We start from the raw sequence: 26,348 nt of genomic DNA on the forward strand, positions 1-26,348 counted from the left end.
ATCATATTCACAAGGCGTCCTGTGGTAGCGACAGAAAATAGAGAAAGGCCTAGCTTTATTTACATGCATTGTGGGAACATCTGTTTCACTTTCAGTGTGTTTTCAAAGCACACAGTGTCTTTCCTTAAGCTTCCAGTCCCTGCACTTGAAGGACAAGAAACAGTGAGACAGTGCCAGTGTGGGAGGTGACAGTTACCATCCGGTCAGGAGACAACATCACATTCTATTCCCCTCAGCCCACGGACTAATCCTGGGTGTCAGGGTGCTGTGTCCCAGTGTGTGGACAGAGAACAGTCATGTCCTCCAGTCACCTAGAGGCAGCTAGGCAGGAATTAATACCGATAGATAGGATTTAGTATTTATCTACAAAACTATAAGATAACAAGTATAGTTCCACACTGTTCCCACCACCAGACTTTGATGTCCCCATTCCTTCCATTGGAAACTGCAGTAGTTCTCCCAAGATTACAGATCTGGGCTATTATTTCTAGCACTATCTGTCTAACTCCTTTATTATTATGCTTTGTCCATTTTTTCTGTGGTCCTGCCTTCTCTTCCTCGCTAAGTCATACCTACTTATAACTACTTCAGAATGTCCTTCCTTTTTTCCTCTTCTCTTTCTGGGTACTGATGGAATTGGTGTTCAGAGCCCTCTAGTTATCCTTCCCTAACATTTCTCCCCCTCTGGGACGATGGACCAAAATTCTTTTGGGGGTACAGAAGGTGGGAAGTCTGACTTCTGTAATTGGTTCTTCACTGGACATGGATGTCAGCAGGTCGGTCCATGCCCCCAGCCTGTTTCTATCTTTCCCTAGTGGGGCAGGGCTTTGTAGAGGTGAGGTTCCTGGACACATTGGTGAGTTCTCCTGCCCACGGAGGTCAGGATGGAATCACAGTAGCATCTGCAACTTGGTGACTGAAAGGTTTGCATTCACGTGCAGCTGGCCAGCACTGGCTGTTCTCTGTGTCCCTGAGGCAACTCTAGTTGCATTCATTTGGAAGCAGGTGCTGTGCACTGTGCGGACTGGTGGCCTTCCTGAATGCAGGTGGGCGCACGGCTTACCGCAGCGTCAAGCCCCACTAGTTATCCAGCTGTGAGCTGCTCCTACCACTAGTTATCCAGCTGTGAGCTGCTCCCACCACTAGTTATCTGGCTTTGAGCTGCTCCCACCATTAGTTATCTGGCTTTGAGCTGCTCCCACCAAGCTAGTGAGCTAGTTACCAAGCTAGTGAGCTGCTCACACCACTAGTTATCCAGCTGTGAGCTTCTCCTACCACTAGTTATCCAACTAGTGAGTGGCTCTCACCACTAGTTCCAGCTGTGAGCTTCTCCTACCACTAGTTATCCAGCTGTGAGCTTCTCCTACCACTAGTTATCCAGCTAGTGAGCTTCTCCTACTACTAGTTATCCAGCTGTGAGCTTCTCCTACTACTAGTTATCCAGCTGTGAGCTGCTCCCACCACTAGTTATCCAGCTGTGAGCTGCTCCCACCACTAGTTATCCAGCTGTGAGCTGCTCCCACCACTAGTTATCTGGCTTTGAGCTGCTCCCACCATTAGTTATCTGGCTTTGAGCTGCTCCCACCAAGCTAGTGAGCTAGTTACCAAGCTAGTGAGCTGCTCACACCACTAGTTATCCAGCTGTGAGCTTCTCCTACCACTAGTTATCCAACTAGTGAGTGGCTCTCACCACTAGTTCCAGCTGTGAGCTTCTCCTACCACTAGTTATCCAGCTGTGAGCTTCTCCTACCACTAGTTATCCAGCTAGTGAGCTTCTCCTACTACTAGTTATCCAGCTGTGAGCTTCTCCTACTACTAGTTATCCAGCTGTGAGCTGCTCCCACCACTAGTTATCCAGCTGTGAGCTGCTCCCACCACTAGTTATCCAGCTGTGAGCTGCTCCCACCTCTAGTTATCCAGCTTTGAGCTGCTCCCACCACTACTTATCCAGCTATCAAGCTGTAGAGTTCCATGACCACCAGCATGCCAGGTCTGCCTGCCTCTTCTCTCCATGAATAATCACAGCTACTTTTAGAAAAGGACCCCACACATTTGGAATGGTCACTCGGGTGACTATAGACCTGCAGTGCTGTGGGATCCTGGAAAATCCAGGGCTGGGCCCTCGAACCCAGAACCAGGCTACATTCTCGCCGACAGGGTGCCAGGCTCGAGTCAGAGTTGCCTGAATAGGATCTGGCATCCACTTGCTGTCCCCAGACCTTTCTTCACCTACTGTGTCTACGTAACATATGGCCATCACACTGTCCACATAGGATGACCCCCAAACTGTCCATACACAGTCACCTCCACACTATCCATACAGTGACTCCCACACAGTGTCCATGTGGTGGCTACCACACTGTCCACATGAGGTCACCATGCATTCACACTGGAAATTCCGTGTTCATGAGTTGGCTCTCCCAGCCCCATGTAGCTCAGTCTTATCCACAGGTACTCCAGGCGCACCACACCTCCACTCCACTTGGAGCCCCCACCCCTAATCACTTCCTGCTGTCTGTCTCCAGCTCACACCACCCATGATCCTATCTCATAGGACCTGCAGCTGACTGCACCCAGTCAGTCTCCATGGGGCTCAATAACACGTGTGCCCCTCAGGGCTGCCCAGCCTGCAGTTAGGAGCTGCAGGATGGCCCGAGGAAAGTTCCCAGCTGGCCAGGCCGACGGCCTCGAGTTTCAGGAACTGTGCCCACACACATACACGCTCTCAGCACACAGCCAGGTCCTCGGCTTCAAGTCGCCAGTGTGGAAGCACGGGTCTCCAGTCCCCAGGGGGAAGAGGCCTCTATTCATGTAACTAGAGCGAGTGTCACTTTCATCTGTTCTTACCTGCGGTGCACCTGCACCCTCGCCACAGGACAGCGATCCAGTGACGCCAGGCTGCTGCATTATTCACACCCCGGTGACTCCAAGGCCCTTCTCCACCTCACAGATGGGGACTGAGACCTGCAGGAGGGGTGCTGGCTCTATCCAGAGGCAAGGAGAGTGGCGCAGGTAGTACCTGGTTACAGACCTGCAGTGAGAAGTTCTAGAAAGGGACAGGACTGTCCCAGGAAAGGCAGCCTGTTAGGCCTCTGTCCTGCTCAGCAGCTCAGTTCACCCATGTACTGCTGTGCACAACATACAAGCTAGGCGTGGTTCTTCCAGCAATATTTATTTTTCGAAAAACAAGCAAGCAACAGCAACAAAACCCTTAGGTCACCCCGTAGGCCCACGCCCTCTCTGTCTGGGGAGCTCAGATTTGTTGTTAGCCATCCATGCATCTATTTTCATTTCATCTCATCTGTTCCTGTTTGATTTCCTTACCTTGTACATTTAAGGGATATCATCCCATACTCAACTTTCTTCAGATTTGGTTCACTTTATGATTCCAATCCCCTTGGGAGCCCCGTTATGTCCCAGGTAGGAACCCTCCACCTTCCTTGCACTGAGGAAGATCTCCCTGTGGAGAGACTGCAGCCCACTCACTTCCCAGGGTTCTTGCTGTGCTTCCTTCTCAGCGATGGTGAAGGCCACGCAGTGAACACTGGCAGCTGTGGTTGCAGCAGTTTGAGCTGCCCTGCTGTACTGCAGAGAGAGATGAGGCTTGAAGCTGCTGGTCCCAGGGCTGCTCAGCCCTGGCTTCTCCTTTTCCATCATGGCAGCCGCTTCCCATCCACCAGCCTAGCAGTGCAGGAGGGCCTGAGCTTCTCTCCACATCCCTTCTCTCTGCTCTTTCTGTTTGTGTTAACATCAGCTGCACTCCCAGGCATGAGGTGATAGCTCAGTCACTTTGAGTGGCTTTTCCCCCTTTGGTTACCAGGGTTATCGCTGGTGTTTGGTACCTTCATGACTTCACCATTACTGATGGCCACTTTCCCCGATTCTTTTGTTGATAGAGGATGAGACAGAAAGAGATAGAGAGACAGAGAGATAGAGAGGGAGACAGAAAGAGATAGAGAGATAGAGAGGGAGACAGAGAGATAGAGAGGGAGACAGAGAGATAGAGAGGGAGACAGAGAGGGAGACAGAGAGAGATAGAGAAGGAGACAGATAGAGAGGGAGACAGATAGAGAGGGAGACAGAGAGGGAGACAGAGAGACAGAGAGGGAGACAGAGAGACAGAGAGGGAGACAGAGACAGAGAGGGAGACAGAGAGACAGAGAGGGAGACAGAGAGACAGAGAGGGAGACAGAGACAGAGAGGGAGACAGAGATAGAGAGGGAGACAGAGACAGAGAGGGAGACAGAGATAGAGAGGGAGACAGAGAGGGAGACAGAGACAGAGAGGGAGACAGAGAGAGATAGAGAAGGAGACAGATAGAGAGGGAGACAGATAGAGAGGGAGACAGAGAGGGAGACAGAGAGACAGAGAGGGAGACAGAGAGACAGAGAGGGAGACAGAGACAGAGAGGGAGACAGAGAGACAGAGAGGGAGACAGAGACAGAGAGGGAGACAGAGAGACAGAGAGGGAGACAGAGAGACAGAGAGGGAGACAGAGAGATAGAGAGGGAGACAGAGATAGAGAGGGAGACAGAGAGGGAGACAGAGACAGAGAGGGAGACAGAGAGATAGAGAGGGAGACAGAGATAGAGAGGGAGACAGAGAGATAGAGAGGGAGACAGACAGAGAGAAGGAGAAATACCTAGAGCACTACTCCACTGCTTGTGAACCTGTCCTGTAGGTGGGGACCAGGGACTTGAACCTAGGTCCTCACACATGGTAACATACACTCTCCTGGGTTCGCCACCACACATGTTCTTTTCTCTCTCTTCCTTACTTCCTGTTTTTTTACATTTTTTAAATTATTTTTATGCCCATCATGGTTATTTATGGGACTCAGTGTCCACACTGCATATCCACTGCTCCTGGAGGCCTTTGTGTTCCTTTTTTTTTTTTAATCTTTTTGTTTTATCTGATAGGACACAGAGAAATTGAGAGTGGAGGGGAAGATAGAGAGGGAAAGAGAGACCCCTCCACCTGCAAACCTGCTTCACCGCTCATAAAACATCCCCCCTCATGAAGCATCCCCCCTGCAGATGGGGAGTGGGGATTGAACCCAAGTCCTTGCACACGGTAATATCTGTGCTTAACCTGGGCCCCTGCATTTTTTGATAATAGAAGATAATGAGCATCCTTCATGTGCCTGCCGGCTCTCTATGTATTCTCTTTGGGGAAGTGTCATTCAGATGCTCTGCTGCCTATATGTAGTTTTGTGTGGGTTTTTTTTTAAATATTTTGTCTTAATGGGAAAGGGAGAGAGAGAGAGAGAATATACAGAGAGAGACCAGAGCACTGCTCAGCTCTGGCTTAAGGTGATACTGGGGATTGAACCCCAGACCTCAGAGCCTCAGGCATGAAAGTCTGTTTGCATAGCCATTATGCTGTCTCCCCATCCCTGTAGTTGGTGTTTTGATTGTTGACTTTCCTGAGTCCTTTTTTTTTTTTAAATTTTTTATTTAAGAAAGGATTAATGAACAAAAACATAAGGTAGGAGGGGTACAACTCCACACAATTCCCACCACCCAATCTCCATATCCCACCCCCTCCCCAGTAGCTTTCCCATTCTCTAGCCCTCTGGGAGCATGGACCCAGGGTCGTTGAGGGTTGCAGAAGGTAGAAGGTCTGGCTTCTGTAATTGCTTCCCCGCTGAACATGGGCGTTGACTGGTCAGTCCATACTCCCAGTCTGCCTCTCTCTTTCCCTAGTAGGGTGTGTCTCTGGGGAAGCTGAGCTCCAGGACACATTGGTGGGGTCTTCAATCCAGGGAAGCCTGGCCAGCATCCTGGTGGCATCTGGAACCTGGTGATTGAAAAGAGAGTTAACATACGAAGCCAAACAATTTGTTGAGCATCTTGAGCACTTTCTTTATGCTCTTCTGATGTTACACCCTTATCCAACCTATGACGTGTTCTCCCGCTCCAAAGCTAACTTGGCATTCTGATAGTTCTGTGTGTGTGTGTGTGTGTGTGTGTGTGTGTGTGTGTGTGTGTGTGTGTGTGTAGATGCTTTCCTGTGTGAAGAGATCCCCGTTATTTGTGCTTGTGGCTCCTCTGCCTTGGGGTTAAGACCCAAAGGCATCTCTCACCCTGACATGGTGGGATGCTTCACCCACACCATAATCTGTGTGCTTTCTATCGTCAGGTCTTTATTTCACTTTGAAAGTTGTTGTCTGCTACGGCCATACACCCTGAACATGCCCGATCTCATCTTAAATATGTGTGTGCATGGAGTCAGAGAGAGCGACCCAGTTCCCCCTCTCGACAAGTGGCCGCCGCTCCACTCAGTTTCCCAGCACCCTTTGCTGAAGCAATTTCTTTCTTCCATGGTGAGGGTCCCTGGTGATGAATCTGCTGTCAGCTGACGTGTGGGCTTGCTTCTGGGATCTCATTGTCCCACTGACCCACGTGTCAGTTTGCATTTCGGTGGCACTCGCTTTCCGTCACCGTCACTTTGGCATTGTGATGCTTTCAAGTTGGGTAACGTGATGCCTCCATTTTTCGTCTTGCTTATCAGGGTGTATTCTATGTGAACTTCAGTATTTTGGTTGTTATTTTCTTAGCAAATAGCATTGGATGTACTCCCAAGGTAAATGGGAATGCATTGAGTGTGTAGTGATTTTGGAAAAACTGGATGTTATAAAGATGTTAATTCTGTGTGTACAGACTGTCTTTCCATCGTGGAGTTTCGTTCTGTATTATCTTAACAGCAACGTGAACTGTGGCTATGTAAGTTTTCACCTCCTCTGATCGCAGCATCCATAAGAACATTTTTAAAAAATATTTATTTATTTTTAGTGAAAGAGAGAGACCAGAGTATTGCTCAGCTTTGGCTTATGGTGGTGCTGGGGATTGAACCCTGGACCACAGAGCCTCAGACATGAGACTCATTTGCATAACCATTATGCAGTCTTCCCAGCCATAAGAAGTTTGTTTTTTTTTCAATGCGCTATAAATGGGGTTATTCATTTCTTTTTTCTTTTCTTTCTTTCTTTCTTTTTTTATTTTTGACAAAGTACTAATCAATTCTGGCATATGGAGATTAAACCTGGGACTGTCAGTTCCTTTAGCATCAGAGTCTTTTTGTATAACCATTGTACTATCTACCCACTAGTTCTTCTCCAGTAATACAACAGATTCTCGTACACTGATTTTATATTTTACTGACTTCACTCACTTAGCAAATCTGGACAGATCACTGACCTGTGTTCTGCCTTACCATGCAGGTTCAAGACTGACCCCCACGGCACTGGCTACAGTATCTCTCCCTCTCCCTCTCCCTCTCCCTCTCCCTCTCTCTACCTCCATCTCCATCTCCATCTCCATCTCCATCTCCATCTCTGCCTTTCTCTTTGAAAAAGCCTACTTGAGTGCACGTTATAATGCACAAGGACCTGGGTCCAAGCCCTGCAGTCCTCACCTGCCAGGGGAAGCTTTGTGAGTGGTGAAGCAGTGTTGCAGGTGTCTCTCAGTTTCTCACACTCTCTATCTTCCCCTTCCTTCTAAATTTCTGGCTGTCTCTAGCCAATAAATAAATACATAAATATAATTTTAAAAAGATAAAAAGCTGACCCAAAGAGGTGAAACCCTGGCAACAACTAAAAATAAATAAATAAATAATTTATTTATTCATCTATTATTTCTATTATTTTCAGGGTCTTTACAGCTTTTTGTATGTGTTGTTATCACATGTAGTGATAGTTTTCTTTCCAATCTGGATTATTTTTTCTTTTTCTTTTCTTTTTTAAATATATTTTTAAAAATATTTATTTATTTATTTATTTTCCCTTTTTTGCCCTTGTTTTTCATTGTTGTTGTTGTTATTGATGTCGTCGTTGTTAGATAGGACAGAGAGAAATGGAGAGAGGAGGGGAAGACAGAGGGGGAGAGGAAGACAGACACCTGCAGACCTGCTTCACCGCCTGTGAAGCGACTCCCCTGCAGGTGGGGAGCCGGGGGTGAACAGGGATCCTTAAGCCGGCCCTTGCGCTTTGCGCCATGTGCACTTAACCTGCTGTGCTACTGCCTGACTCCCTTTTTTTCTTTTTTTCTTTTTTTTTTTTTTTGCTTCTTACTGTTGTCAGGTGGTTCTAGTTAAGATCTCAAATACTAAATTAAGTAGAAGTGGTGAGGCTGAACATCCTTGTCTTGTTTTTGACTGTAAAGAGAATGACTCCATTGTTCACCCTGAGTCAGAAGTTATTGTGTAGGGGCTGGGTGGTGGCGCACCTGGTTGAGCGCACATGTTGCAATGTGCAAGGACCCAGGTTCGAGCCCCTGGTCCCCACCTGCAGGGGAAAAGCTTTGCGAGTGAGGAAGTGGGGTTGCAGGTGTCTCTCTGTCTCTTTCCCTCTCTGTCTCCCCCTTCCTCTTGATTTCTGATGTTCTCTATCCAATACATAAATAAAGATAATAAAAATTTTTTTAAAAGAAGTTATTATGTGATTGTAGTAATACAGTTTCTGTTTGGTTTCCTTCCCTCCTCCATTTATTCAGAATTTTTGTTTTGTTTTGTTGTTGTTGTTTTCACAAATGGATGTTCAACCTTGTCAGATGCTTTCTCTGTATCTACTGATAATGATAATATGGCTTCGGTCTCTCTTGCTGATGTGGCCAGTCACGTTGGCTGATTTGCAGATATTGACCCTTTCTTGTAACCCTAAATAAATCCCCTTGGCACGGCATACAGTCTTTTTAATGTATGGTTGAATTCCGCTTACTAGTATTCCTTGAGATGTTTTGCATGTTTATTAAAACCACTGGCCTCTGTCTTTCTTTCTTAAGATGCCTTTATCTGGTTTGGTGTCAGGATAATGTTGGCTTCATAAAGCATGTCTACAAGTACCCACCTCTAGCTTTTTTGAAGAGTTTGAGGACTGGTGAAATAACTGACTTGACTAGTGCCTTGGTTTACCATGTGTACAACCCAGGTGAGGCGCCACCACACTGAAGGAAGCTCCGGTGCTCTCCTCTCTTACTCTATTCTAATTTTTTTTAATGTAAAAAAAAAAAAGTGTTTGCGAACAGACATACATTCGTCACTAAAGACTTGGCAGAATTGACTAGCAAAGCCACCTTCCTGGACTTGTGTTCCTTGGGTGTCCTGGGGAGAGTGTTTATCATGGCTTCATTGTCCACAAGGAGACCTAGGCTTTCTCTTTCTAATTGGTTCAGTCTTGGGTAGTTTGTATTTTCCAAAAAACTACATCCATTCCTTCTAAATTACCACGATTATTGATATATAGTTGTCCATAATGGTCTCTGAGCCTTTATAGTTCTGTGATATCTGTTGTAATTTCTCTTCTTTTATTTCAGAGTTTGTATATTTCTTTGTGAACTCAGTTCAAAATACACTGTTTTGGGGAAAGAGAAACTTGGATCTAGGTGGTGGCATGCCCAGTTGAGTGTACATGTTACCAAGCACAAGGACCTAACTAAGTTCAAGCCTTCAGTTTCCACCTGCAGGAAAAAAGACTTCACTAGTGGTGAAGCAGTGCTGCAGGTGTCTCGATTTCTGTTTCCCTTTCCCCCCACCCTCTCTCTCTCTCTTTTTATATGGTGTTCCCAGGTCCTTTCACATGGTAGCATGTGAGCTCTACCTCTTAAGTCTCCCTTCTCAATTTCTGTCTTTATACAAATAAATAAAAATTGGGGAAAAATTCACTTGCTTTGTTTCTATTTCACTTACTCCATCTCTGTCCTTATTTTGTTCCTTCTGCTTTTTGACTTTGATCTTCTCATGAAGTTGTTCCTACACACGTGAGATGAAATCGTGGGAGACATTTCTCATTATTGCTGCAGGTCTGCATTGCTTCGGGCTCTCTGCTTGGCGCCACGCTTGCTGCACCTGCGCTTCTGATAAGCGTCTCCACCCCCTCGTCTCTAGTAGTCTCTTCTTTCTCCTTAGATTGCCTTCCTGATCCAGTGGCTCCTGAGAAGACACTGCTTATGCTCATCGTGTTTGAAGTTCTCAGTTTTCTTTTAGTAGCTGATTTCTCGTTTTATAGCACTATGATTAGAAAAAAAAATAGATGGCATGACTTCAGTCTGCATAAGTTTTTTGGACTGTGTTTTCTGCCCCAGCACGAACCCTGCCCTGCAGGATGTTTATGTGAACTTCAGAATAAGGTCAAAGACACTCTGCTGTTGAAGGTGGCACATGGAAATGTCTTAAGGCACCCTGTGCAGCTCATCCTTGAAGGCTTCTGTTTGTGGTGGTCATGTGAGTGGGCCTTAAGATCCCAGATTATTATCATGTTACTGTCAATGTCACTCTTTGGTGCCATTAATATTGTTTCACGTCTGCTGATTCCTCTCTCTTGGGTGCATAGATATTAATCAGCATAGAAGCTTCTGGTTAGATTACATTCTTAATCAGGATACAATCTCCACCTGTCTCTTCTTAACCTCCCTACCTGGCCACAGCTGTTCCTGCCTATTTGGGGCACCGTTGGCTCATAGCTCTCCTGATCTTTTGCTTTGAACCTGCATTTATCTGGGAGCCTGGGTTTCCCATGGGGGATAAAGTTGGATTTTCTTTTTTTTAATCTGCTTGGCTATTTCTAGAACTTGTTTTTATATGAGTTAAACAGTACTTATTTATTTACTTATTCTCCACTGCCCAGCCTGTGAGCTAGCCTCTGAGTTGCACCGAGTAGCTATCTCCCCACTGAGAACTCTGAGTTGCACCGAATAGCTATCTCCCCACTGAGAACTCTGAGTTGCACCGAGTAGCTGTCTCCCCACTGTGAACTCTGAGTTCCACCGAGTAGCTGTCTCCCCACTGAGAACTCTTGAGTTGCACCGAGTAGCTGTCTCCCCACTGAGAACTCTGAGGCTTCCTCCTGCAGGTAGAAACAATTTCAGGGATGGTCATGACTGTACTTCCTGTTGTGAATTTTTAACTGAGGGAATAATAGTTTACAGTTGACAGTAAATACAGTTGTTTGTACATTTCTCAGCTTTCTGCAAAATGCCCTCACCCCCCAACTGAAGTGCTCTTTCACCAGTGTGCACCAGGACCTGAAAGTCCCTCCTTCCCCTCAGAGTCCTTTACTTTGGTGCAATACACCAAATTCAGCCCAAGTTTTGCTTTGTGTTTCCTCTTCCGTTCTTATTTCTCAACTTCTTTCCATGAGTGAGATCATCCCATATTCATTCATCTCTTTCTGGTTTATCTCACATGATTCCTTCCAGCTCCATCCAAGATGAGGTGAAGGTGAAGTCACCATTTTTAATAGCTGAGTAGTATTCCATTGTGTATATAGACCACAGCCACTCATCTGTTGCTGAACACCTGGGTTGTGTCCAGGTTTGGGCTGTTACAAATTGTGTTGCTGTGAGCATAGATATACACAGGTCTTTTTGGATGGGTGTGTTTAGTTCCTTAGGCTATACCCCAGGAAAGGAATTGTGGTGTCTTAAGATAGCCTTCTGAAAGTTCTTCATTGTGCTCTCCAGAGGATGGGGCTGAACATTCAGCTGCACCCTCCTGAGTGACCAGGTCTCCAGAACCACCTGGGGACAGGGCCCAGGACAGTGAGTAGAGATGCTGCTGTCAGAGAACAGGAATTCATTCTGGGCACATTCCCCATCCTCCAGCACAGCTGCTGGCCAGAACTCTCCCAGCAGCTTCAGCTATCATTGCCCCTCAGAGATAGGTGACCCAGCATTTGCCTGAGTGCTACAGTATGAGTATCTCCAAGGGGTGCCGCAGGAGAGTAACTTGGGAGCCTCAGCAGGAGCTGTCACAGCTGACAAGGAAGGTGTCTTGGGGTCAGAGTGCGCCATGCTAGTCCCCCAGTCCTCTGTCCCCACTAGCAGCGGAGGGTAGGGCAGCTTCATAGGTCTGTTGCCGACAGGGTCTCCTCAAGCACATGTTGGAACACAGCCTGTGTGTGGAAACACCGAGTGAGGCCTCTGACAGCCCCACAGACCTGGCGCTGAAGGGAGTACCAGGGGCTTTCCTTCTGGGGTCAGTGAGGCACATGCTTTCAGGATAACTCTGTGGACAGGATCAGGAGTTGGGGCATCAATCCCCTCATGGTTAGAGCTGGAGGGGATCACATTTCACCCTCTTGGCTTGTCTCTGTCCAGGAGGTGGACCTGTTCCGGCTCAACAGCCAGGACAAACTGGGCCTCACGGTGTGCTACCGCACGGACGACGAGGACGACCTGGGCATCTATGTCAGTGAGGTAGGCCATCTAGGGCCATCCTGAGCCCAGGGGCCTGTTGGGAGACCTGTTCCCCCACCCCCTTGGTTACCAGGAGACAGCCCATCTCCAGGGAACAGCAGGAAAGCCCTGTGTCTCTGCTTCCTCCCATCCCATGTCCCTGTGTCCCCCTCCCCAAGGGACCGGCGAGGCAGCCCCATGTCCCAGTGCCCTCCTGTGTCCTAGCAGCAGCATTGTGCCCCGTCCCCAGGAACCAGCAAGGCAGCTCCCTGTCCCTGTGCACTGCCCCCCAGGGGCCAGATAGGCAGGCCCGTGTTCCTGCGCTGCCCCCCACCAATAAGGCACCCCTACCCTCAACCCTAGGGACCACCCCTGGGGCTCACAGAAGCCTCTGTCACCCAGTCACCTCCCTGTGGGACTGTGAGATAAATTAGCTGCAAGGCCTACAGATGGGCGGAGAAGCAGGCAGTGTGGAGTGAGTGAATGTGTCAGCAGTGCTTCTCTATGTGTAAGCCGTGCGCCTCTCTGTGCTTCCCTCCCATCCACGCTGAGGCCCTTCTTTCTCCTTTCAGATCGATCCGAATAGCATCGCGGCCAAGGACGGCCGCATCCGTGAGGGGGACCGTATCATCCAGGTTGGTGTGGGCACCCAGGGGTCCCCAGCCAGGTGGGGACAGGCCGCCTGAGGGCTGCAGTGCTGTGGCAGGGGTACTAGCGCCTGGGCAGAGCTCCTGCAAGCTGAGTAGCCCTTCCTGGTGTCTGCAGGCCCATGACCCAAGCTTTTTTGTTTGTTTTAAATATTTTACTTATTGGATAGAGAAAAGAGAAATATAGAAGAAACACCTTCAGCACTGCTTCTCTGCTTGTGAGCTTCCCCCTGCAGCTGACGACTGGGGGCTTGAACCCAGGTCCTTGTGCACTGCGATGTGTGCATCCAGTCAGGTGCACCACCATCTGGCCCCTGACTCGAGATTCTCCAAGGCTCTTGTCCTCATGGTGGGAACATATTTGGCAAATGGAGCAAAGAGGATTAAGTCCCTTAAATATCAGGCTCAGCATGTGAGCTGAGCAGCCCGGCAGCTCACCCCAGGCTCTCTAGCAAGGGGGGCCCCCAGGGTGCCTGTTTCCTTGCTTGAAGTCCCCAGTTCAAGACCTTTCTCCACTCTTCTGCATCTTCCCAGAAGATAGTGGTGGCCAGGCCTCCCACCAGGACCTCATGTTCCCTGGGAATGCACCCAGAACTGCGCAGTGGCCGGCAGGACCCCCTTAGCACCAAGTGGATGCTTCTCCCACCCAAGCAGCTACAGCTGCATGCACCCCCCCTCTGGTCTTACGTCTCCTCTTTGGACCCAGACCTGGGCAGTGTCCATGGACAGTCCAGTTAGCTCCTGTCAGGCCCAGCTAAGCCTGGATGCTCCATTCTGAGTGCTTCCTGGCACTGCCCCACATCCCAGTACCACCCTGTGCCCTGGAAACCTGCTTTTGTTTTTATTGCCACCAGGATTATCACTGGGGCTCGGTGCCTGCATGACAAAGCCATTGCTTCTGGCAGCCATTTTTTTTCTATTTCAGTTGATAGGACAGAGAAATTGAGAAGGGAGTGGGAAATACAGGGAGAAAGAGAGACACCTGCAGACTTGTTTCACCACTCATGAAGCTTGCCCCATGCAGGTGATGAGCAGAGGCTCGAACCTGTTTCCTTGTGTATGGTAACATGTGTGCTCAACCAAGTGCACCACTGTTCAACCCTGGAAGCCTGCATCTTAACCTGCAGCTGTGAGCTCTGGGGCCACAGTCTCAGGCGCTGTCTCCCTACTTTGGTTTCCAGATTAACGGGCTGGAGGTGCAGGACCGTGAGGAGGCCGTGGCTCTGCTCACCAGTGAGAACAGAAATTTCTCCCTCCTGATTGCGAGGCCAGAACTGCAGGTGACCACAGCCCCCCAGGGCTGCCTCAGACCCAGTCCTGGGCAGGCAGAGTTGGGCTGCACCCGGAGCCTGAAGTGGGGGCTGCAGAGACCCCAGCTCTCACACAGGGGCCCCTGTACCGCGGGCTGGGGCTGTACACACACCTCAGCCTCTGGGGACGAGGGGCTGGCAGGCAGTATCCTCACCCCTTCTGGAGGCTCAGAGCTTGGCCAGGGTCCTGGCCTTCAGGTGTGCAGCCAGTGGACAACCCTATGAGGACTGTATGCTCAATAGGTGACCTCAGCTGGGCCCCAACGGCTGGCAGTGTGGGCAGGTGCTCTGTCCACAAGGAAGAAAGCCCATGGGTTCTGCGTAGCTGGGATGCTCCCCAGGCTGCAGGGCCCACCCAAGCCCCATCAGGAGAGTAGCTGTTCTGAGGCTCCCGTGTGTTCCACAGCTGGATGAAGGCTGGCTGGACGATGACAGGAATGACTTCCTGGACGCGCTGCAGCTGGAGGAACTGGAGGAGCAGCACCAACAAGCCATGCAGTTCACGGCCAGCCCGCTGTCCCAGGTGCCTACCCTCCCCAGCAGAATTCGGCTGGGCCCTCCCAGTCCCCTGCAGGACCCTGGGGTTGGGGCCCTCTCCTCCCCTACCTCCCCAGACACCCCAACCCTCGCTCCTCGCCCTCCCAACCACCCACACTCCCAACCCTCCCTACCTGCCACCACCCCCTCACCACGCCCACCCACCCCTGCCCAGACCCTTGACCTCTATAGCTCCTCCCAGGTCCCTCCCCGCCTGCCCTGCTATCCTGCAGCCCTTCCAGCCCCTTCCCCCCCCCCCCCCCCGTGACCGGCTCCCCCTCGGGGCCCCCTGACCCCTCGCCCCGCCCTGTGTTCAGAAGAGGCAGGAGGAAGACGGGGGCACCACGGACACGGCCACCATCCTGTCCACGCAGCACGAGAAGGACAGCGGTGTGGGGCGCACGGACGAGAGCACCCGCAACGACGAGAGCTCGGAGCCCGAGCCCGCGGGCGGGGACGCGCTGGGCAGCGGCGACCTGGGCCCCGGGGCCGAGGCCTTGGCCGACGGCGCGGACGCCGAGGACCTGGGTATCCCGGCCGCCGAGTGCGAGCGCTTCCGCCAGCTGCTGCAGCTCAAGTGCGGGGGCGCCCTGTGCGAGACGGCGGGGGACGCGGGCCGCAGCGACGCGGAGAGCGTGGACCGCGAGCTGGAGCTGCTCAACGCCGAGCTGCGCAGCATCGAGCTGGAGTGCCTGAGCCTGGTGCAGGCGCACCGCGCCCGCGACGCCTGGACGCCCCCCGGCGGGGGCCCCGCACCGCGGCCCGCGCTGGCCGACATCTGCGAGCTCCCGGAGCGGGGCGACAAGGACAGCTCGAGCGCCTACAATTCGGGGGACAGCTGCCGCAGCACCCCGCAGGCGCGCGAGACCTCCCCGGACGGCTCGCTGCGCCGGCCCCAGCCCCAGCCCCAGCCCCGCGGCGCGCAGGCCCCGTCGGCCGCCCCGGCGCCCAGAGCCCCGCGCCCCGCCAGCCCCCCGGCCCCGCGGCGCGCGCATATCCCGGCGCATGCGCAGCGCTACCGCAGCTACATGCAGCTGGTGCAGCAGACGGCGGCCGTGGAGTACGCGCAGAGCCAGCTCAGCCTGGCCGGGGACGCGCACGGCCCGCTCGGGGGCGCGCGCGGCGACTGGAAGGTCAAGGTGCGCAGCGACGGTTCGCGCTACATCACCAAGAGGCCCGTGCGCGACCGACTGCTGCGGGAACGCGCGCTGCGCATCCGCGAGGAGCGGGGCGGGCTGACCACGGACGACGACGCGGCCAGCGAGCTCAAGCTGGGCCGCTACTGGAGCAAGGAGGAGCGGCGGCAGCACCTGGCGCGCGCTCGTGAGGCCCGGCGGCGGCGCGAGCAGCTGCAGCAGAGCCGCCTGGACGGACAGCGCGCACAGGACGGGCGCGGCGAGGCCAGCATTCTGGAGCTCAGCCACAAGAAGATGATGCGGCGCCGCAACAAGAAGATCTTCGACAACTGGATGACCATCCAGGAGCTGCTGGCTCACGGCACCAAGTCCCCCGACGGCGCCAGGGTGTCCAACGCCTTCCTGTCGGTGACCACAGTGTAGCCTGGGGGTGGAGGGAAGCTGCCGGTCATTGTGGGGCCTAGGGTGCAGGGACTGGACCAGCAGCTGGGGTGCAGGGCTGGAGCACCTGCCAGTCACCGTGGGGCCCCGGGGTGCAGGTCTGGAGCACCTGCAAATCCTTGTGGGCCCCTGGGTGCAGGGCTGGAGCATCTGCTGGTCATCGTGGGGCCTCGGGTGCAGGGCCGGAGCAGCTGCGGGTCATCGAGGGCCCTGGCACAGGGCTGGAGCAGCTGCCAGTCATCACGGGGCCTGGGGCGCACGGACTAGCCTGGAAGGCCGTATTTACACACCGGTGTTGTTTCAACTAGCAACGGTACTTTTTACTTGCTCCATTTTACACAAAGCGTTTAGATTTCAACGAAGACATTTTATGAAGCATACTTTCACAGAATAATTCGTTATATTCATACAAAAAAAAGTTAAGCACTCTTCTTTCTGCAGAAACACACCTGCCAGTGATGTATTTTAAAGGGACTCTTTTCTAATGTTGCTTTGCTGAATGTGTTTGTTTTTTCTTTTTAATGAATGACCATTAATATATTATGTAGGTCAAGGCTTGGACTCTTAACCACCATTCTGTGCAGTGGGCCGTTGAATACACAGAAGCCAGCCAACAAGGTTTGGAGTTCCTAAGAAATCATAAAGGCTCTAGGAGAAAGCACAGCGCCTTGAGCTCTGTGGTGGTGAAAGCCTGGAGATAGATTTTTACAGGCAAGTTCACCAGGTCGTCATTGCTGAGAAGCCAAGTGAAATGAAGTTGAAATAAATTATTATTTTCTATTGGAGATGTTTGAGAGTGATTCTTCATTTTGCAGTGATGCCTATAAAAACCTGTTGCCCTGTTCAGTTTTCACTTTTTCTCTCTGCCTTGGAAGAGTACAGAGCCTCCTCCTACCTGACTTTAAGGATGGGTAAGACCACAAAATCCTGCCCCAGCTGTCTTGGAGAAAGTCACAGCCCCAGGTATCTAGGGAAGGAGAACTGTGGGCCAGTTAACCCATCAATTCCTGCATGCAGAGACCTGCTTGGTTTATAGCCACCGCTGCCTGCCAACCACACTGAGCCCTGTTGGGGGGTGGAGGGTGCTGTCCCCCAACACCCAGTCTGCAAAGTACTCAGTGTTTTTACATTATGAGCAGCTCATGGTGACCTGCAGGCTCTACAACCCCAGGCTGCTAAGGAAGGAAGGCCCACACATGACTCCCTGCTCACTGCGTAAGAGCTAAAGGTAAGGCATAACAAAAGGGCTCCTTGTGCCCCCCCACACACACACACACCACCTAATGCCAGCAGGTGTTCGACTCACCCCCACAAGGCTGAAGTAAAGGATGAAATGGCCAGACACTTAGGCAGGCCAATACCCCTCCCCAACTTTTCCCCCACCAAGATTTCTCATTGGACACCAAAATCTGGAGATGGACAGAGGTAATTACACTTGCAATGGAACAGCTTACTAAAAATAAAACGGGCCAGGAAGTGCTGACTCACCTGGCCATGTAAGCGGCCCAAATTTGAGCCATGGGGCCACATGGGAATGCCATGGTACTAAGCAACGCTAATGTGCTGTACTGTCCTCTTACCCATCCATGTCTCTTTGAGATGAAAAGAATAAATTGATGAGGGGTGAAGTGATGCAGGTATGAGGTCCCAGTTCCCCCAAATAAAACAAAGCACTGAATGTTGCTCACTGCTGAGACACGTTGTATTAGAGGGAATAGGGCTGAGATGGTTTCCCACATGGTCAAAGATTCTTCACACAAACTCAACAAAGAATTGAGGAGAAAGCATGGTTTTCAGAAATTTGAAACTTTAGGAAAACTGAAAACCCACATGTTGAAAGTACACATGGGGGGGGGGTAGGTGTGAGAGCCATTTACTCACATAGTAGCAGGCCCACATTAGCAGAGAGAGAGAGAGAGAGAGAGACCGCCCAACCATGCTTATAATACAGGTTTTCATAGACTTCCAAGCCCTGCCCACTTTCACTTGCTAAGCCACACCCACACGTTACCACTCCCATTTCCCCATGCAACACCTATTTCCCCTCCCATGGGAAACATGAGTGACTGGGGAACTCGTGTTCTGATGTGGTGCAGCAGTGTCTGTGTTCCCCAGGCTCTTCCTGTCACTTCCTGATCTCAACATCACCTCCCAAAGCTGGCATCACAGGAATCTTGTCCACAGTACTATTCCTATCAACTCCTAGGAGCTGGGTGCTCTTATTGGCTCTGGCTTCCATGGCAGATGCCTCCCCCTGTTACTTCTCTCTTAAGCCTGATGTTTGAAACCTTTTTCCAGAAGAAGTCTTTTTCCAGAAACAGCTTTTTTTCATCTCATGTATTATCAAAGGCTTCAAGCCTGTGCACAAGAACAAAGAGACCAGCCATGAGGGGTGGGTGTGGGGGCGCAGCTATCTAGCCGACCTTAGGTGCCTCTGGGTGCAGAGTCACCCTGACCCACTTAGAGAACTTTCTTTAAATACACTCCAATCCAGTGTCAGATTCTCCAGCCCCACTTAGGTGCCAGTCACCAAATCGGCAGCAGCTATATTTGGTCATAATTTGTGGTGGAAGTTCCCAGATCTCATTTAGCAATCAATACCTCAAAGAATGAGAAGCCTTAGAAACCACCCTGTTGAAGGAGGTGGCTCGGAGTTAGAGCACATGACTTGCAGGCATCCAGCCCAGGACAGACACCTGGTACTACACAAGCCAGGCCCAAGCCAAACAGCACTCTGGTCCCTCTCAGAACAAATCCATCCCAAAATACATAGTTAAAATGCTTGGCTTGTAAAAGCAGTGATGAGTTATTTCCTCAGTAAGCAGGAGACACCCATCAGAAGCACTTCTTCCTAAGCAAGTCTGTCACCAACTCTGCTCACAGGGTCCTGGGAGCCTTGGCACTCAACTCTATACCAGCACATGTGTTCCATGGGTTGCACAGCCTGAGCCTGAGCCTGAGCCTGAGCCTGAGCCTGAGCCTGAGCCTGAGCCTGAGCCTGAGCCTGGAACTGAGCCTGGGCCTGGGCCTGGGACTGGGCCTGGAACTGAGCCTGAGCCTGGGCCTGGGCCTGAGCCTGAGCCTGAGCCTGAGCCTGAGCCTGAGCCTGAGCCTGAGCCTGGAACTGAGCCTGAGCCTGAGCCTGAGCCTGAGCCTGAGTCTGGAACTGAGCCTGGGCCTGGGCCTGGGCCTGGGCCTGGAACTGAGCCTGAGCCTGAGCCTGAGCCTGAGCCTGAGCCTGAGCCTGAGCCTGAGCCTGAGCCTGAGCCTGAGCCTGAGCCTGAGCCTGAGCCTAAGCCTGAGCCTGGAACTGAGCCTGAGTCTGAGCCTTAGCACCAGGCTTCTTCCCTGGGAGCTCATAAGGGATTCCCAGCTAGGAGGACAAAAAAAAATGGATATTTCCACCAAACTTCATTTCCTGGGCTGGGCAAGACTCTGAGGAGGCTAAGTTGACTCAGTGGGTAAAGCAGAGGACTTGTGTACAGGAGGCCCTGGCATCTACCCATGCACCACATGGGTCAGAGCTGGTCCCTGCTCTCTCTCCTGTAAAGTCAAAGATGAAGTTGTGCATTTTCTTCCCAGGCATATGCTGTGTGGTGTGTACACAAATCAAGCTACAGCTAGCATGTGCAGCATGGACCTGGACCTCTTCTTTCCTCTGCCCTCCCCCTCTTCTTTCTCCTCCTCTTCTACTTCCTCCTTCTCCTCCTCATTCCCATCCCCTTCTTCTCACCTCCTCCTCCCCCTCTTCTTCTTCTTCTTCTTCCTCTTCTTCTTCTTCTTCTTCTTCTTCTTCTCCTTCTCCTTCTCCTTCTCCTTCTCCTTCTCCTTCTTCTTCTCCTCCTCCTCCTCCTTCTTCTCCCTCCTCCTCCTCTCCTTCCTCCTGCTCCTAATCCTCTCCCTCCTCCTCCCCTCAGGAGAATGCTGGGTAGCATGTACCTGAATCCAGCTGTGGTTGGTGTGTGCATCACTGGTCTCCTCCCCCTCCTGCTCCTCCCCCCTTCTCTTCTTCCTCATGTGAATGCTAGGTAGTGTGTACCTGAATCCAGTTGCAGCTGGCATGTCCAGTACTGACCTTCATGACCCAGAAACCATGTGAAGCTCAAGTGGGGCTAATGGATCTGCATCTCTCACTGACAAATTGCACCAGTAACACTGACCTGCACACGCACCTCCCATATCAAGGAATGTTCCTTCCTGTCAGGATCACATTGTTTCAGGCAAAGAGAGTGCAGAGATCTACAGTCCTCCCATTGGCGTGTCCCACTCTGCTTCTGCACAGAAGCACTGTGGGCCATCCTCCCTGCAGCTGCTCTCCGGGCCAGACAACTCAAGCTCAAATCAAAACACACAAGCAGGGAGCAAAGACTTGAGGCCACACCAGCATCCATGTCCAGACAATAGCCTGTAGCATGCCTGTTCTTTGAGCACCTGCATCACGCTAGTCCAAATGTAAAGGCCCTGAGAAGATGGGTTTCTGTGGTGGCAATTTTTAATCTTTTCTGTTTTCTTTTTGTTGCCACCAGGGTCATCTTTAGGGCTTGGTGCCTACATGATAAATCCACAACTCCTAGTGGCCATTCTTTTCTCTTTTTTTCTTAATATTTTATTTATTAATTTATTGGATAGAGACAGGGAGAAATCAAGAAGGGAGAAGGAGGGAGAGAGAAAGAGAGAGAGAGAGAGAGACATCACCACTTATGAAGCTTCTCCCCTGCAGGTGGAAACCTGGGGGATTTAATATTTTAATAAGATGTGTTTTATGAGGGGTTGGGTTGTGGCACACCCAGCTGAGCACACATGTTACCATGCACCAGTTCAAGCCTGAGGTCCCCATGTGCAGGGGGGACACACTTTACAAGTAGTGAAGCAGGGCTGGCTGAAGGTGTCTCACTTTTTCTCCCTCTTTATCTCCCCCTTCCCTCTCAATTTCTCTCTCTCCTATCAGATAGGAAGAAAAGAAAAGGGGGGAAATGGTTTATTTTGTCATATAGACATTGAGCCCCAGTGATAATTCTGGTGGCAATAGAAAAGAAGATTAAAGCAAAAAAAATTATTTTTATGAATGAAACCAGAGCACTTCTCAGCTCTAGCATATTGCAGTGGTAGGGACTGCACCTGGGGCCTCCGACATGCATATCTGTGTCCTAACACTGAGCTACCTCCCAGCTTCTAGTGATCTTACACATGTAGAATAAACACTTTGCACATATTGGGTGAAATAAATATGCAGCTGGAAAACTTGCCCAGATGGATGCAAAGGTGATTTGAGTCTGCATCCACACACCTTCCCTCTCAATACTGTAACCCCATCCCTACCCCCAGCTTCTCCAGGGGACTGGACCCCAGCAGACTCTGAAACTTGGGGCACTGTCAGATGTACAAGATGATGCATGAAAGATGAGGATGACAAATGTGACAGGGAAGGTCACTCCTCATTACTGCAGCCTAGTGAATCCTAGAGAATTCACTGGGATCACAAATGCAAGTATGAAAATTGTCCAAAATTATCAGCTAGCGGCTTCCAACACAGGCTCCAGATTACTAGCGAGCCAATTCACTCAAAACCAAGGAGGCAGATGGAATTCTTCCACCAACACCTGCAGCTCTCAGTTCCATTTCTGTTTCCCAGATGTCTAAGGTGTGGACACATCCTGTGGAAATCAATTATAAAAAGTAAATTGAGTTCTCATGCAGACTCTTCACTTTGATTAAATGAGCATTCCCTGAAGCAGCCATGACGCCAATGTGGCTCTCTGGGTTTGGGTTTCATTTGAGGGTTTTCTACATAGGTAATTTTTTTTGTCATACCTGAACCTTCACTTTCAGATAGAAAGACAGAAGGAGGCTGGGCAAGACACCACTACAACACTGTCTCATTGTCTAGGTGCCACAACCCCTGTCATCCCTGTGGGCAGAGGACAGGCTAAGCCATCCCTAACAAGAGCTGTGTCCACTCTCAAACACCCGAAACTCGTCCCTGTCCAGTGCACTAGGCCCCAACAGGATAAAGAGCCCAGGACCAAGGTCATGGCAGCTCTGTTCCTCAAGTGAGGAGGAACAAAAGACCCTCTGCACCCACGCCTGCCTCCCCCAGATGGGCACACACAGGCAGCCTTGCCCTGCTGGGGTAGCAGTGAAGGGCTAAGCTGACTTAGACTGAAGTCAACTCTGGGTGTTGGGTGGAGAGTGAGGACAGTGGGTATGGAGGGTGCTGGGTTGAGGGGTGGTGCTCTAGCAGGGGCACTGGGTGGTAGCGGGGGCCAGAGGGTATGCTGGCAGGTGGATGGAAGTTGAGGGGATTTGGGGGGGGGGGCTCTGGGTTGAGAGGATGGGGGTCATCAAGTGTGAGGTGATAGGTGGAGTGTGGGTGCATTGGGTGGGGGTGGGGAGATCGAGTGGGAAGGCTCTGGGGAAGTCCGCTGAAGCGAGAGGCTGCTTAGAGCCAGTCTGTCCCTGGTCAGGAAGGAAACGGCCTCCGTGGTGCATATAAATCACCGCAAACTAATCAGCCATTTAAGGACAATCCCATAAAAAAAATAAAGCGAGCATAGCAGCAGGCTGCTTTCCAGAGATGAATGGCCATGAGGCCAATGGGAGGACCGGGCTGCTCTGGGAAGGGTGAGGAGGCTGATTTGTGGGCGATAGTGCATTCTGACAGTCCCCGCCCTCCGGTGGACCAGGCTGAATGGCAGGAGCACCCACACCGCTCCCCCCCCAACCCCCAAGAAAAATCCTGTGTGTGCCTCCCCAACCTGAGAAAGTCCCCAGGTGAGATGATTGGGGATTACCTGGAGGCCCTCCAGCCAATCAACGCCCTCATATGGAGATTGCGGGTGTAGTCACCTGTGGAGTGACTGGAGGGAGACAGGTGGGGGGGCAGCAGTTGTCCTGCGCCTGATGTGGGTGCCCCTAGGCTTGGCCTGGAAGGGCCTACTCCTGGCAGCTCAGAGCTTGCAGCTGGTGGTCTGGGCCCCTCAGCCTGGACACAGAGACTTTCCTGCATATGAGAGGGCTCTTGAAGGGAGAGGCCGGCTGCTCAGAGATCCTCAGCTGCCTCAGAGATCATATCTATCACCTGCCCCAGATCATTGCAAGACTGGCCAGCTCCTCATGGGGCACGAGCGCTTCCACACTACAATCATCATCTCTGGCATTATGCTATTCCACTGCAGAATACTGTGCCCCAGTATGGTTCCGTAGCCCCCATGTCCACTTGGTCGATTCCAAATTATATTCCTCCAAGAGGATCATTTCTGGAACCATCCGTTCCACCCCGGTTCCATGGCTGCCAGTTCTTAGCAACATCGCCCCGCCAGATATTCGTCGGGATGCGGCATCATCTAAGTTCATTTCCCACGTCTACGCTCGACCGGACCTGCCAATATACGCGGATATCTTCGCCCACCCTGTCCAACGCTTGACGTCTCGTCACCCAATCTGGTCCCCTATGCCTACACTGAACTTCTCTGTTCCAGACTCTTGGAAACAGAGTTGGCAGTCAGCTGAGGTCAAGAACAAACACCTCATCACAGACCCCTGCAAGCGTCAACCCGGCTTTGACCTGGCACGTTATGATTGGGCCCTCCTCAATCGCTATCGAACAGGCCATGGTCGGTGCGCCGCTATGTTCCATCGCTGGGGAGCCAGAGACGACCTGAACTGCCCCTGCGGCTCCAGACAGACTATGACCCACATAGTCAACGACTGCCACCTCTCCAGATTCAAAGGAGGTCTCAAAACTTGACATCAGGCTCAACCTGACGCTGTTGACTGGCTACGGAAGAAGGGCAAACGCTAGAAGAAGAAGAAGACCTGCCCCAGAGAGCTCCTAGGAGGAAAGGTAAAGGGTAAAAGCACACCCAGGCTGGCCCAGGTGGCCAGGGTGACAACCTCACAAAACCACCAGCAACTAAGGACCATTTAGTATCTTACCCGACACTGACCCCACACTCTGCTCTAGAATTCCTTCCTCAAACACTACAACATCTTCATTTCTTCCTTCCTTCCTTCCTTCCTTCCTTCCTTCCTTCCTTCCTTCCTTCCTTCTTCTCTTCCTTCTTTCTCCTTCCCCTCCTCCTTCTTCTTTAATATAGCATTGGCCCTGGGAGATAGTTGGTGGAAGAATGGCATGCCTACTTATGCAGGTGACCCAAGCTGGCCTCCACTACACTGGGGGAAGCTGTGATGTCTCTTTGTCTCTCTGTCTCTACCTATTATTCCCAGTCCTCAGAGACCTGTGGTGCCGAGGAAATGGCATTGGAGTTTGAAACTCATCAGAAGACCTGAGGCCTGGAGGCTGGGGAAGAGCTCACTTGAGGGAGAGAACATGTTGCCAAGCAAGAGGACCTGGGTTCGAGCCTTGACCACCACCACATTCAAAAGGGAAGCTTCAGGGGTTGGGTGGTAGCTCAGAGTTGAGCACACGTGGCACAAAGCGCAAAGACTGGCATAAGGATCCTAATTCTCCCAGCTCCCCACCTGCAGGAGGGTCACTTCACAGGTTCCCCCCTCTGTCTCCTCTCCTCTCTCGATTTCTCTCTGTCCTATCCAACAACAACAGCAATGACAACAACAATAATAATGACAACAACAAGGGTAACAAAATGGGGGAAATAGCCTCCAGGAATAGTGGATTCGTAGTGCAAGCACTGAGCCCCAGCAAATAAGTAAATAAGCCCCTGGAAGCAAATAAGTAAATAAATAAAGAGAAGCTTCACAAGTGGTTACACGGTATCCTAGTGTCTCTCTCCTTATCTCTCTATCTCTGTCTCTCACCCTCTATTTAGGAAAAAAGAAAAAACTAAGTCTGCCAGAAGGAGAAAAAACGAAGTCTGTGTGACATGGAGTCCCAGTAATGACCCTGGGGGAACCAGGACATAGAAGCATGTTGCTGGTCCCAGCCACACCTGAGACCTCCCCCTCCCATGCTGGAGACACATGTGTCACAGTGTCACAGCCACCTTTCCTGCTGCCAGCATCTCTCCATGAGGGGATGGAGCCTGCTATGCCTCCTCCTCTCCTAGGGCACTGCCAACCCCACACAGAGACTCAACAGAAGCCAGGGCTGCATGACTGGTTCTGATGGCGTCACACCTACCATCCTCATGGTCCACAGTGATAAGACCAACTTCACATGAGGCACAGGGTACCCTGAAGCCCAGGACCTACTCAGTGCCTATATGAGCTCAGCCAGCAAAGAAGCAGGACCCATCACACACTCTTTCCCACACACGCACTCATCGCCTCCTGAAAACACCACCAGCTCCCACCTCTTGCCTTCCTGCAGAACTGCCCTCATTCAGCAAACCCTCCCTACCACGGCCCACCCAGGGCCAGCTGCTTCCAATATCTTGGCCTCATTGTCCGGCCGGGGCCCAGACTATTCGGTTTTGGATGAAGGCTGGGCCATTCACTCTTTCAATGTCTCCAGGATAAAACTGGTTTAAAACACTCCCCAGAAAGGAATCTTCCGCTTGAATTACACTTTCTCTCAAGGCAGAGAAATGTGAACAAGTCAGTAGGACATAGAGGCTGGGATGTGTCTTCCTCACACAGTAACAGCACTGGGTTATGAGCATCAGCTGGAGCAGCCGGAGGAGAAATTAGATCACTGGGCCTGGGTCTGGGCTATCATAGATATCCTGACCATGATTAATGGGGTGGCATGATGGTGTGAAAATGCCTAATGCCAGAGCACAATATGCCATGCAAACTGAGCTAGAGCCTCCATAAATATTTTAGGCGCCTTATGAAGATTTAAGAATATTTATTCTGTGCATAAATCTTTTGTGTAAGATCAGCAAAAGCTGGGTCGGAGCTCAGCCTGAGCTGGAGGGAGATGGTGGGCTTCCTTTCTGTGTAACTCCCCAGGACAATTAGACTCCATTAGTCAGCCAACTGCCTCCAAATAAGGCAAAACCACAGGGAGTTGGTCCTCACAGCTCTGTCAGCACTCATGGGCCCAGGAAAGTGAACCCTAGCAAGGCATGTAGCTCCTGGGGCTTATCCCTTGTCTGTCTTGCCATCCTGGCCTGTGTCACCCAAGGTGTGGCCTGCACATGGCCAGGGATCTGCTGAGGCCCAGGCTCCAGTATTAGAGCATAA

General features: G+C 51.3%; 1 protein-coding gene across 2 annotated transcripts in view; it reads left to right on the top strand.

Moving 5' to 3' along the window:
• LOC103108677 (E3 ubiquitin-protein ligase PDZRN3-like) overlaps positions 1–16,291 on the top strand; it is a 78,978-nt gene extending 62,687 nt beyond the window's left edge. The window contains exons 6-10 of one of the 2 annotated variants that reach the window (XM_060180422.1): positions 12,093–12,191; positions 12,743–12,805; positions 13,999–14,097; positions 14,534–14,650; positions 14,982–16,291. In XM_060180422.1, the coding sequence (XP_060036405.1) occupies positions 12,093–12,191; positions 12,743–12,805; positions 13,999–14,097; positions 14,534–14,650; positions 14,982–16,223 (1,620 nt within the window). In that variant the 3' untranslated portion in view covers positions 16,224–16,291. The remainder of the gene's footprint in view (positions 1–12,092; positions 12,192–12,742; positions 12,806–13,998; positions 14,098–14,533; positions 14,651–14,981) is intronic. The other variant, XM_060180423.1, reaches the window with a different exon arrangement.
• The last annotated feature ends 10,057 nt before the right edge of the window (positions 16,292–26,348 follow it).

This window comes from Erinaceus europaeus, chromosome 21, assembly GCF_950295315.1.
Source record: "Erinaceus europaeus chromosome 21, mEriEur2.1, whole genome shotgun sequence".
Lineage (NCBI taxonomy): Eukaryota > Metazoa > Chordata > Mammalia > Eulipotyphla > Erinaceidae > Erinaceus > Erinaceus europaeus.